This window comes from Neofelis nebulosa, chromosome 1 (assembly GCF_028018385.1).
Source record: "Neofelis nebulosa isolate mNeoNeb1 chromosome 1, mNeoNeb1.pri, whole genome shotgun sequence".
Classification (NCBI taxonomy): Eukaryota; Metazoa; Chordata; class Mammalia; order Carnivora; family Felidae; genus Neofelis; species Neofelis nebulosa.
In genome coordinates this window covers 8,066,948-8,080,471 of record NC_080782.1, presented here as the reverse complement: position 1 = coordinate 8,080,471, position 13,524 = coordinate 8,066,948, and the positions used below count along the sequence as shown (strand labels likewise).

The 13,524-nt window shown below is 49.1% G+C and overlaps 1 protein-coding gene across 6 annotated transcripts in view; it reads left to right on the top strand.

The window, feature by feature from the left end:
• The window catches only part of ATPSCKMT (ATP synthase c subunit lysine N-methyltransferase), a 203,714-nt gene that overhangs the window by 14,242 nt on the left and 175,948 nt on the right, over positions 1-13,524 (top strand). Inside the window, exon 5 of one of the 6 annotated variants that reach the window (XM_058715542.1) lies at positions 2,108-3,559. The exons of the other annotated variants lie outside the window; for them this stretch is intronic. Coding sequence (XP_058571525.1) covers positions 2,108-2,272 — 165 coding nt within the window. The 3' untranslated portion in view covers positions 2,273-3,559. Of the gene's footprint in view, positions 1-2,107; positions 3,560-13,524 lie in introns of those variants that run through there. 6 annotated transcript variants of the gene reach the window in all.

The following is a 13,524-nucleotide window of genomic DNA, read 5'->3' as shown; positions in this document are numbered from 1 at the left end:
TTGGTATGAATTGTAATGAAGAATTAGAATTTTGGCTCTCTGTAGCCTTAGGCCATGTAGAGGACTTTCCCCAAGCCGCTTTTTAAAGGTATAGATCAGGAGTAAAGTTTTTCTAGAAGCACTGTTGATTTGTTTGTAGTTTTGAAGGGATTCGTTTTGCTCAGGTCTTGGTTTTGAGATAGCATTTCCCATTTAGAGGAACCAGGAATGTTTGAGCGGTGGTTGATCTGAGGGCTGAGTTGGGGACCAATAACAAAAGCCTGGGGTGTTTTGTTGATCCCAAGTCTAAGGAAGTGTTCAGAATATTTGTTGGGGGCACATCCAAAGGAGAGAGAAGCCAACTTGAGGAGGCTCCTGGTGGCCAGACGGGGGCAGTCTGAGCATCAGAAGAAACAAGGGTGATAGTGGATTACAACCCATTGAACGAGATAGGAATCTAGGAGCTGTTACTTATGGCAATAGGTAGATAGGTAGAAAAGAAGGGAGAGTTCTTCCTTATGGTAGAATGCTGACTGTCTGCCTGGAAGGAATGACAGAATTAGCAAATGGCCACTCTGCAACCGTATAGGGAAAACTGACTCAGGCGGGTCATCAAGAATGCTGCATCTCGTGAGGGACAGTTCGATGAGCAGCAGGATATTTACATCGTCTCAAGCTAAGTCTGACAAATTACTCATTATGAAGGAAAATTAGTAACCCCACTATGGAGATGCCAGGTGGTGACCATCAGTCTCAAAGCAGAAAGTCCTCACGGGTGCCTGACTGTGGGGCCCTGAGAAGCTCACCACCCCTCTTGTGGGGCATCGCCAAAGATGCACGTACTGAGTCGTCACGAGCACGCATCAGATGATCCAGGGTGCGGGCCACTGGGGAAATAACTGGCCTGTATTCCTAAAGCTGTCATGAGACAAAGGAAGGTCACGGAACTGCTCCAGATTGAAGTAGACTAGGGAAACGTTCTAGCTGAATGCAATATGACATCGTAAGGAAAAACATCACAAAGGACGTTATTGGGACTTGAGGCAAAATTGGAATGCGATTGGAATTATTATTATTGGAATACAATCTTCAATATCCTGAATTTGATAACTGAGCTGGGCTTATGTCTTAGGAAGCACTGAGGCATCAAGGAACAAAGGGGCATGTGTGTGCAACCTATTCCCAAATGGTTTAGGAAAAATAATTCATAGAGGAAGAGGGCAGATTGGAGAGAACAAATATGACAGAGTATTAAGAATTGGTGAAGCTGGGTAAAGAAGTACGGGAGTCCTTTGTTTTCTTCTTGGAACTGTTCTCTAAATTTGAAATGACTTCAGAATAACGAATGAAGAAAGTGGAAAAAATACTTTTAGGAGGTAAAGCTGGTAGGTTCTGAAGATAAATTTTTAAGCGATTGTTAATTTGCCGTTGTGATTACCATGACAGTGTTTTCAGCAGGTAGATTGGTAATAAAAGGGTACAAAAATGATAAAAGGATTTTACTTTTTAGAAGATATGTTGATTGTCAACAAATTATCAGTGTATTATAGATACATTTTTGAAGAATGGTGAAATATTTCATTATATTTCAAGTTGGTAGAGTCTGTTTTTTCATGGTCTAATTTAATAATACCGTATCTCACTGAATCTAGATGCTGTCAATTTTAAGATGCCCCATTGCTATTGGGAAAGAAAAAAATACTGCCAATTGTAAATCTAAGATTATGTCCATTGTAAGGTATATCCTGATTTCAGAGATGTTAAAATGTGTGGGAAAATGTGTGAAATAGTTGAGACAGGGTGGATTGAGATGCTAGGTGGGAAAATAAAGCTGCTTCTCATTTTGATGACTGCCACATCATGGTTTTAGTTAGAAAATGGGAAATCTGTCATCTCTGCTAAAAATGGCTTATTTTATGATTGATAGAAGATGTTCTTGTAACCGTTGCTAATGTGACTTTCGTGATTTAATGGATCGTTTGATAATGTGTTTATGCCCCGGAGTGATCTTTTCTACAGCTACTAATTCCTGCACAGGTATTTTCAGGCCCTCAAATCCAAACGAGCATTTGGGAGTCTCTGCCTCCGACTCCCTGCTTACTGAAATAATGACTGTCGTTCTGCACAGATGCCACAGTTGGAGGAGAAACTCGAGCTTGAACTGAAGGATGACGCCAGAGTCATCGCTTGCCGGTTCCCTTTCCCTCGCTGGACCCCAGACCACGTCACCGGGGAGGGGGTAGACACCGTGTGGGCCTACGACCTGAGCACGCTGCGAGGCAGGAGGCCCTAAAGACGTTTCCGGCCGGTCATTCAAGTGTAGACTTTATGGAGAGTGGTTTCCCAAGTGATGGCGGTCTTCGGTTTTATAGAGATCTACAGCTGTGTCGTCAGCAAAGAGTCTGTTTTTCTTCACTATGGAATGAAAATCTATTACTTTCCTTAACTTTTGGAAAACAAACAGAAGTTAAGAACAGCGGGTAGATTTAAAGTCCCTTTTCGTGGCATATTCAAAAAAGTGGTCTTCCTTCCCATGCGCTCTGATGTATGAAAATATGACCAAGGGATGGTCAACGTTGATGGGCGGGAGAGATGTGAACAGCTCTTCACGCTACAAAAAGTATGATTTAATGCCAGAGATGAACAGAAACACTTTTTAAAGAGTCTGTGCAGTAGGAAATGTTTGCAGTTTCATCTAACTTTATTCATACTTAAGATTTGTCTTTCTTTTTTTCTGTACTTCATGGCAACGTTTTCTAAAGGACTCAGGCGCTCCTATTTTATAAATTTGATTAGGAATAATTTGTTGTGAGGCCAGCGCTTTACTGTATTTTCTTGGATCTGAGGTGTCTATACGTGTGCGTGTAAACGTGTGGATAGAGACACACATTTGACCGTTTCTGAAGTTGTGACGTACCTTCCGACCGATGGTGTTTTGTGTCTACGATCGGCAGCATTGCACATCACGACGTAGCTGTAGCCACCACGGATGGAATGTCAGATGTGATGCGAGGTGCTCAGAGGAGATGCAGGACGTTCTGGAGTTATAGGTAATAACATAAGCCGTCATGAGCTTGGGCGCAGCCAGACCTGAGATCACATCCCTGCTCGGCCACCAGCCTTGCACCAGTGGCTTGACCTCCTGGAGCCTCGCTTTCCCGAGTGTCCCCAGCCTCTGTTGGGATAATGATACACCGAACAGGGGACTCTTTTTTGTAAAACTGACGACGCAAAGTCTTTGGTCTTATTGTTTTAGATACTAAAGAAGTCACAGATTATTTCTGCTAGTCGCATCTTTATTTTATGAAAGTAGCCATGCATTTAATATTCTCGTTTAGGAGAAGAGACCTGACTGATTTAGATAAAGACAAGTTACGGAAAATCTTTGAATGTGAATAGATAGGCTTCATGTATCTGAAACGTTAATCTATTAAATGGTGGCTCTAATAATCCCTGTGTATCACAGAAAAGGATTGAGCTCCCGATCGTACACCTGTAACCTAAATACCAAACTGTGTCTTCATGGAGGTTTGATAAAATGAGATGGTTGGTATTTTTAACTAAACTCACGAAAATACGATCGGCTTGAGAATTTTCACTTAAATGAAAAGCAACTGGGGACCCGTTCATTCATTCGGCGAATACTTGTCTGCTGTGTAATAGGCCTGTGCTATTCAATGGTGAGCAGACATGAAGGACCCCTAATCTTATGGAAACGTGTATTCCGGAAGACAGAGACAAATACGGGCGTGAATGTAAGTGTGTGTGTGAAGCTCTCTGAAAGAGGTAAACAGTGTGACAGTCATGGGCACTTGTCAGATTTTTGGCTGCCACTGTCCATCCCTTCCCAGTAGCCCCCGATTTCTTTCTGAAGAGCGAATTCCCTACGACGGCGTGCAGTTTGGTGTCTGTCCCTGCCTGTCACCCCAGCCAGCTCTGTAAGTGGGCGAGGCACGCCTGGAGACGGACCCATCGTGGCTCCTGGCCAGGCAGGTGTGACGGGCAGAGGTAGGGTTTTGTGGAACCTTGGGTGTGTTCAGTAATTTTCTAGACATGCTCCTGGCAGACTTGTGGAGGCATCAGGCTGTCTGCAAAGGCATATATAACTTGCCTTTTTGAGGTTTCTGGTTTAGCTTCCGAAAGATTCAATGGCCCCTGGTGTTGCAACCTCAGAATAAAATGGACCATTTCATGGAAGTGTTGGCATTCATGGAGTTTGTAAGCTCTCTAATGGATTGATTGATTGATTGATTTTTAAAAAATATTTATTCTTTTTTTGAGAGAGAGCGAGTGAGCACACAAGCAGGGGAGGGGCAGAGAGAGGGAGACAGAGAATCTGCAGCGGGCTCCAAGCTGTCAGCACAGAGCCCGACACGGGACTTGAACTCCCGAACCACAAGATCATGACCTGAGCCGAAGTCTGACGCTTAACAGACTGAGCCACCCAGGCGCCCCTAATGGATTTTTTAAAATTTTGCATTTGAATAACCTGGAAGTGAACTATAAGAATTTTCTTACAGGGGTTATTGTGGCTTCTCTGACTGGCTGGTTTGAGTTTTTATTGGTTCCCGGATTCAGGGTCTGAAATTTGCGCACAACACAAGGCAGGGAGTGAGACCTGTTACGTTTGATGTCGAAAGTAGGATTCACAGACGTCTGACCGATTGAAATCAGGGATGAGTGCTAGCTTGAGAAAATTTAAAGTTAAAACAACAACAACCAAACAAGAATAGAAATAGAGCTTAGGGGTGACGTAGCCTAACGAGCCATTGGGACCAGACCTGGAGGTTCCATTGACACACGGTCAGGGACTTGAGCCCATTCCCATCTGAGAGCATCTTTCTCCCAAAGCATGGCCCCAGAGCTACAACCCTTGCCTTTCCCAGCCATGCCAGATGGGCTCCGTCAGACCCTCAGCCAGTTCCGGCATTCAGACCCCCTGAAATGAGCTTAGCTCCACCAAGAGTATGGGAAACCGAGTTTGAAAGACCGAGACCCTTCTAGAAGCACCGTGTCCACCGTTGCTGAGAGATGGTGTACACCATGACAGGTTACAGCCAGACAGAAAAAACGAAGGTTCCTGACATTTAAACCACGCGGAAGGATGCTATGCCTCTGCCAGAGTACTTTCCCTGATGGCCAAAGGCATAAAAGAAACAGCTGTTCTCAAACGCAGGAGTCCTCTGAGCTTGCGCTGTAACCTGTATTTCCTAGATCATCTGGAGTCCCCTGGGCCGCGGGGGAGCGTTTCTCACCTGGCCCAGGGAACCGAAGTCTGCGCGCCTCTGACCCGGGCCACCTGTCGGGGAGCAGAGGATGTCGGCAGGCCAGCCGAAGGGACGCAGACACCGCTCGCTGGGATCCCCCAGCCATCTCTCCTCTTTCTTGGGAACAGAGCCCCCCCAGTGCTTTGGGCATTAGGGTGGGCGGTGGGCGGTGGGCCACGGGCAGGTGATTCAGCTCCGGCCAGCGAGGCATGAAGGGGCATCTGCTGGGAGCTTAGGGAAAGGTTTCTTTGCTAACGGAAGGCGCTTGAGGTGAGCGTGGCCTTCCGGGCCTTGGACGGGCTGTATGGAGCCCTGACACCTGCAGTTCTGACGGCTGTGTTACAGCCACCAGGGGAAAGTGAAGTTGAAAGCGGGGGTGCTGAGGCCGGCCGAGCAGAGAGATGGACAGACTCCTGGTGTTTGACTGCTGACTTGCCGAGCTGACCTGGAGCCTCCGACTGCAGGATGTCTTTTTTTTGTTTAATTTTTTTTTTTGACGTTTATTTATTCTTGAGAGAGGGGGAAAGAGACAGAGCACAAGCAGGGGAGGGGCAGAGAGAGAGAGGGAGACACAGAATCGGAAGCAGGCTCCAGGCTCTGAGCTGTCAGCACAGAGCCCGACGCGGGTCTTGAACCCACGAACTGTGAGATCGTGACCTGAGCCAAAGTCGGACGCTCAACTGAGCTGCCCAGGCACCCACCGCGCCCCCCCTCCCCCGCCCCGACTTCAGGACATCTTAAGGGAAGTGACAAACCCACGTTGCTGCTGTCCTGCGGGGGTGGCAGTATTTGGGCTGTGTGGCCATCTGATGGGGACAGGAGGGTGTGAGGCTGAACAGGGGTGAGGAGGAAGCCCCAGGGTGTGGAGTGAGGGCACAGCCAGAGGGGCGCCTGGGGAGCTGTACCAGGTCAGAAGGGCTCTGAACTTAGACCCAGCATTCACAGTCGACAGGAGTCTTCCCAGGTGGGCATCCTGTTCTCGGGGACGCAGGCAGGGCTGAGTAACAGCAGAGCCTCAGCCATACCCCTGCATGCGGGGGGCTCCGTAGGGGGAAAGATGATTCCTCAGGATTAGAAAGGACTTAGAGAAGGGAGGGGAAGGAAACACCTCAGACTGCCCTCTTGGCAGGTGGGGTTGCCCAGTGAAGGAGCTGCGGTGTGGACGGCACGTGTGTGTCCTTGGGTTGAGATCCTGACCCCCAGTGCGATGGTTGAGGGAGGGGGTCTCTGGAGATGCTTCGGTCCTGAGAGTGGAGGCCTCACGAGTGGGGCTGGCGCCCGGGTTTGGTGGCCTCAGCGAGCTCGGGAAGACAGCCGGCCGTGAACCAGGAGGCAGCTTCTCGCCAGACGCCGAATCTGTGGGTCCTTGATCTTAGACGTCTTAGCCTCCACAACTGAGACGAAGAAATGCTTGTTGTTTAAGCGCCCTGGTCTGGGTGATGGTGCGGCAGCCTGAGCTGGTGAGAGACAGGCTGGCCCCCGAGAAGAGCCCCACCCCGCACTGTCCAGTCTTGTCACCACTCCAGCCGTCACTTCCTTGACCTGGAAAGGAAGGGAGCCAGGATTGAAGAGGCCTCCCTCCGGTGCCAGCTTGGAGGAGCGGGAAACCTTCCCCCCGACGTGATGGTCAGGGTCGGTTGGCCGAGTCCTGAAGTTCCACAGGGGCCCTCTCTGGATGGCCGTCGGGGGGTATGGTTGGCACCATCTCGAGGGCAGGTTTCCCTGTGAGGGGTCTCTTCTGTGCCTCTCCCTCCTGGCTCTCTCAGAGGATGCTTCTGGCACGGTTTGTCCCTAAACTAACGTGGAAGATGAAACAAAACTAGCAGGAGAGGAACAGAAGCCGCGTTGACAAGCAGAAATGAAGTCTAGGTGGCAGAGGGTCTTGGAAACCCCTCCTACGAGGCGCAGTTAAACAGGCCGTGGATGTTTGCCCGGGATGAGAGGAGGTTTAGAGGACACAGAACGGACCTTTCTGGTGTTCGAAGGCTTGCCAAGCGGCAGAAGAAAAGAAAAGTGGTCGTGGACGTGACCGTGTGTCGGCAGTTTCCATGTGCTGGAAATAACCCCGTTCGCATCTGTAGGGCGGAGGCGCGAGCTCGTTTCTTTTCTCTCAACCAGAGGGAGTTGTGGTCAGCTTGCTCAGTCACACCCGGACACGGGAGCACAGAGTCTTACGTTCTAACTGGCTCTGAGATACCAACTCGGGTCCCACTGGGCTGGCGCTGAAGGGATGGGAGGCTGCGGCTCAGTCCCTGGTACAGTTTGGGTAAAGTCGTTTCAGGTTAGGATGCGTTGCCTCTGGACACAGTGAGTTTCTTGTCACTGGAGATAGTGGAGCAGAGGGCTGGACAGCCACTTGGTGGAGATATTGTAGAAGGGATCCATCTACAAGCAGGTGTGGAGTCTTGAAATGGCCTAAAACGACCGCGAGTTTTCCAGTCTTAGCAGTCTTGCCAGAACCCTCCCGGCCGAACACAGTGGGTCTGTGAGGCATCAGAGTGGCCTTTGAGCAGCGATGTTGCACATGCTTCCCGATTCAACGTAGCCTCCCCCAGCTCCAGGCCACGGGCGGCTTTTTACTCTGGTATACGAAATGGAAGTAGCCGAAATTTTGAAATCTCGGAGAAGCTGATGAATGACAATAGGCTTTATCAGAACCCCAGCAGAGAGAGCTGACGCTCAGAGAAGGTTGGAATCTGTTCGACCCCGGAGAGCTTAGCCCCAGAGAGTACACTTGGGTCTCCCACGTTCTTCTTCTTCTTTTTTTTTTTTTTTTTTGGTAAAGTTCTTAACATTTATTCATTTTTGAGAGATGGAGGGAGACAGAGCGTGAGTAGGGGAGGAGCAGAGAGAGAGAGAGGGAGACACAGGATCTGAAGCAGGCTCCAGGCTCTGACCTGTCAGCACGGAGCCTGATGCGGGGCTGGAACCCAGGGACAGGGAGCTCATGACCTGAGCTGAAGTCGGACGCATAACCAGCTGCGCTACCCAGGCGCCTCCCCACTTTTGTAAAACATTTATTTATTTATTTAAATAAAAAAATATTTTTTAATGTTTTATTTAACCTTGAGACAGAGAGAGAGAGAGAGAGTGAGAGAGAGCGAGCAAGCATGAGTCGGGGAGGGGCAGAGTGAGAGAGGGACATAGAATCCGAAGCAGGCTCCAGGCTCCGAGCTGTCAGCACAGAGCCCAACGGAGGGCTCGAAGTCACAAGCTGTAAGATCATGACCTGAGCCAAAGTCGGCCACTCAACTGACTGAGCCACCCAGGCACCCCCAAAATTTATTTATTTTGAGAGAGTGCGAGCGTGTGCACATGAATGGGGGAAGAGCACAGAGCGGGAGAGAGGGAGAGAGAGAATCCAGGCAGCCTCCTTGCTCAGCGCGTAGCCCGATGCAGGGCTTGAGCCGTGAGATCCTGACCTGAGTTGAAGTCAAGAGTCAGATGCTCGACCGACCGAGCCACCCAGGCACCCCATGTGTTTCCAAGTTCTGATGAGAGCCAGGAGACTGTTCTTGAAGCCCCTGGGACAAGTCCGTCACTAATGATGCCTCACTGCCTTCTGAGTGACACCGTCTTACCCATCACCTTGTCAAGGGAGCAGCCTCACAAGGTTCTCTGACCCCTCTCCAACTGATTGGAGCCAACGTCAGGCCACAGAAATGAGATGAGCTATTCTGATTCCATGTTGAGAATTTAAATTGGGGAATAGAAAGACTGGGGATGTCCAGGGGGAGGCTGAGGGCATGAAGCTGAGGCCAGGGGAGTTTGGAGGGCTGTGACAGATGAGAGGGTAACGGGTTTCTCTGGGTCAAGGGCCCAGTCCAGGGAGCCGGCCGCAGGCCCGCCCGCCCACCACCAGAGGGCCCAAGAACCGGGCCGGGTGGAACCCCCGCTGCCCCTCACATCTTAGCCCCCCTCAAAGGGTTCAGTTGAGTGTCGTGTTTCCTGAAGAACTCCATTTTGCTTTTAACTTTTTAAAAATGTTTTTATTTATTTTTGAGAGAGACAGAGGCAGAATGTGAGTGGGTTAGGGGCAGAGAGAGACGGAAACACAGAAGCAGAAGCAGGCTCCAGGCCCCAAGCTGTCAGCACCGAGCCTGACGTGGGGCTCGAACTCACGAACTGCGAGATCGTGACCTGAGCCGAAGTCGGACGCTCAACCGACTGAGCCACCCAGGCGCCCCAGTGAAGAACTCCATTTATGTAATAGGTTATTTTATGATGAACGAAAATAGTACTTGTGACGACAGGTGTTAAACACAAGGAGCTTGGTACCCCCAAAGGTGGCGCGGGCCATCTATTTCAAATAGAAAAGTGGGTATTTATATAAATGTAAGAAATCTCCCCTCTGAATAACACAATCAAGTCTCTGCACTCAAATAGAAAACTTGAGTCCTCTGGCATCCTCTCAGGCGGAGTGAAGCGTTCCCGCAATTGTGACATGTTGTGGTTATATTGGAATCGGCACACTTGTGACCCAATGGGCCGATGCAAATTGAACATGAACAAAGAAATCATATAACTTTTATAGGTAAGGAGAATCAGGTCTTATTTTTTCTAATTTAATGTTACGGTATGAATGTTACCTGAGGAGGGCTGATCGAACAATAGCTCATTGATCACGAGGTTTGAGTCAAGGATGGGAAGGAGGAATTGAGTACATTTTCTCCTCTGGAATACGGTGGGGTGAAACATCGGGCAGCGAAATTATTCTTTATGAGAATTGATCCAAATGCCGGAAAAATTCACAAAACTCCACGTATGTCCCAGACTTGCTGGGGACGTTTGAGTGGCGCGGTCTTACAGGGTTTGCCAGGCAGTGTTGTTCGTGGGGAACGTGACAGCTACAGAGACAGGGTGTCACAAGGCATTAGGTTCATGCTGGTGCACATGGCGAGCGGTCAGCACATCCTGGAGGGGGCCAAAGCCTCTGCTATTCCAGAGACTGTCTCTTCTCGCTCCCTGACATTTACGTGTCCTGGGCACCTACCTGTGCTTTATCACTTCATCCCATGGCCTCTTTTCCACATGTCTGCTAATCTCTGATTTAAGAGTTACATATTGCCATTTTCAAGGGCATTTGCATTTTGTTAAGGAGTGATTCAATAGGAATTTGAATGTTCAGGGAGGCCGAAAGATGGGATTTGCAATGGTTCCTTGTTTCCACCTGCTCTTACCCCAGTCCAAACTACCAAACTACCAAACTGACATGATCACGGCAGCTCAGAAAGGCAGACTACGGTCACTGAAAGTTTCTCTTGACCTGGAAATGTTAATTATGAATAGAAATTCATAGTCCAGAAACAATGATAACAAGGATAGCTCTCAAGTGTTGACTGTCTACCAAGTCATACGTCTTTTAGATACATTATTTTTATTTTTTTTTAAGTTTATTTATTTTGAGAGAGAGAGAGCAGGAAGGGGCAGAGAAAGGGAGAGACAGAGTCCCAAGCAGACTTTGCGCTGAGAGACACGGGACTTGAACTCGCGAACTGTGAGATCATGACCTGAACTGAGATCAAGAGTCGGACACTTAACTGAACTGACTGAGCCACCCAGTCGCCCCCTAGATACATTATTTTTAATTCTCGTACTAACTACAGTGTAGACATGATATTTCCCAGGGGTAATCTGAGGCGTTTAGAGTAATTCGTTTGCTAAGGCCCATGGACCCATTGCTAGGTAGTGGAGCTGGTATTCACACCCAGGCCTGTCTGGCACTAACACCTGTGTGATTTCCCCTTTGTCCCTGCCCGGCCAGGGCGTGGGGGTGACCCTACTGCTTCAGAATCGATCCCGTCTACCCAGAAGCTTAGATATCAGCAACGTTTGAGTAACTCTGAGGCTTGGGCCCCACGTGTCTTTGAATCAGAATACATCGTGTTTTTGGTAGGCACAAGGGTGGTCTTTGAGTCAGGAGCATAAGCCCGTGAGAAGAATAAGGCAGCCAGTTTTTCAGAATTGTCTCCGCACTCAGAAATAGGCAGAGGGAGTAATGAGTTCTATGCAGAGCTGACTTACCACCTGCCTTTTAGGTCCACCTCCCAAAAATGAGTGCGTGCAGACGCATCACCTGTCTGTGTTAGACAGTAAATGACTTGCAGAAGCACACGTCTCCATCGGCCGCTGGGACGGCCATAACAACGTGGCACAGCCTTGTCATTGACACCACAGACAGGCACTTCTCATAGCTCTGGAGACTGGAAGTCCCGCTGCGGTCACGTTCCGAGATACCGGGGATTAGCATTTCCGTAGATGAGTTTTGAGGGGGACACGATTCAGTGCGTAAGAGATCCCACCAAGTTGATTACAGCCTCACTTTCACAAGCAAGTAATTGGACGCAGCCTAAGCGTGCGTCAGTCGAGACTGGCCGGGCAGCCGTGAAAAAAGCCTGTGGCAGAGTGACAGGTACCAGGGCACGTGGCATTTCCAGTAGAGGCTCCTGTGCTGTGACACGCATTCTGCAACAACACGCACCGAGTGTAGCCGGTCTGGCGGAAAAAGCTGGGTTAATGGCAGACCACTCAGAATGGTTGCCACCTTGAAATCAGGGCATTCAGGAGACAATCAGTATCTGGGGAGAGAACTGGGCAGTGCAGGCAGGCAGCTCAGTGGCACCGGAGACTGCCCGAGGGGGTGATAATTTTACTTATTTATTTATTTATTTAACCTTTTTATTTTTATTTTGATTTTTTTTAATATGAAATTTATTGTCAAATTGGTTTCTACAACACCCAGTGGGGGATAGTAATTTTAGAAATCAGCCCGGGAGTGCTGATTTGGGGGAACGACACGGTGCACAGGAGCACTGGAGGGCTTACACCCCGCTGCACGCCCAGGACCGCGAAAGGCCGGGGGGCCCCTCTCTGGGGAGGGGCAGGCCCTCTTGCTAACGTTTTCTAAAAATCCCACTGATGGGGCTCCACGTTGAGAGGCGCGCTTCCCTTCCTGCTGAAGCCTCCAGTTCTACTCATAATGCAAAGCTAGGCTCCCCTTGCAGAAATAACTACATAGAAACCAACGAAACTTCCAGGTTATTCTGACATCATCCCCTCTGCAGCGGTGGTACGGGAGTTAATTGGTGTTACGGTGGTAGGTGCTGTAGCAGAGTAGAGTGTTGACAGGTGTAAAAAACCAGGGGCAGGACAGCGTGATGTTTGCTTTCACTTTTGTAAAAAGGGGGCATTCGCATGCTTACCCGCGTGTGCCCCCCTTCCCCGACTCTCCCATGCATACCCTGCCAGAAAGAATCCATGAGTACACGAGAACCTGGTAATAGCTTTTGCCTCCGGGGAGGATGGGTGGGGTTTGGGATCTGAGGTGAGAAAAGACCCCTTTTGTTATATTTTAAAATACTTTTTTGGGGGGGGTGCGTGGGTGGCTCAGTCGGTTAAGCGACCGACTTCAGCTCAGGTCGTGATCTCACAGTTCGTGAGTTCAAGCCCCACATCGGGCTCGCTGCTGTCAGCGCAAAGCCCGCTTCAGACCCTCTGTCCCCCTCTCTTACTGCACCTCCCCTGCTTGTGCTCTCTCTCAAAAAAAAAAAAAAATTTAAAAAACTTAGAACTGGTTGTGCCCAATACCAAATTGTGATCGCAGGTTAAAAGCCAAGCAAGACACATTCTTCTCTGCTTTTTGTAGTGTGTAAAAAGGGACACAGTGGGTAGACTAGCAAGTGACATAACAGCTCTGAGCGGAACCTTCAGGTTATTGATTCTGAATAACCCTCAACTCCTGCCTGAAACATTTTGGTTTTTTATGGCGCCTCTGCGTGGGGGCTTCTGGGGAATGTCAGTTCACTCCCAACTCTTACAGCAGCTCATTTTACCTTCGGACGCCGTGTTAGCAATGCCTTCTGTATACCCACCTGGCTGAAAGCTGGCTCCCTAGCACTTGCCACCCGCTGGCCCTAATTTTACCTCCTGGGGACCACCCTGCACAAATCTAATGCTTCCTTCGTGGGAAATCCAAAAACCCAAAGATTTGGAGGACCCTCTCCTATTCCCACTGAATCTTTCATTCTTGTGTTTCTTCAGAAAAACCAACCCTCCCTAGCCTGGTAACTCTCCTCTTAACAGAAGCTAGGTTTTAAATTTTCCCTTCCTTCCTTCCTTTTTAATTTTTTTATTTATTTTTGAGAGAGACAGACACACAGAGAGAAAGAACACGTGAGGGGAGGAGCAGAGAGAGAGGGAGACACAGAATCCGAAGCCGGTTCCAGGCACAGAGCCCAACGTGGGTCTCGAACTGATGAACCATGAGATCACGACCTGA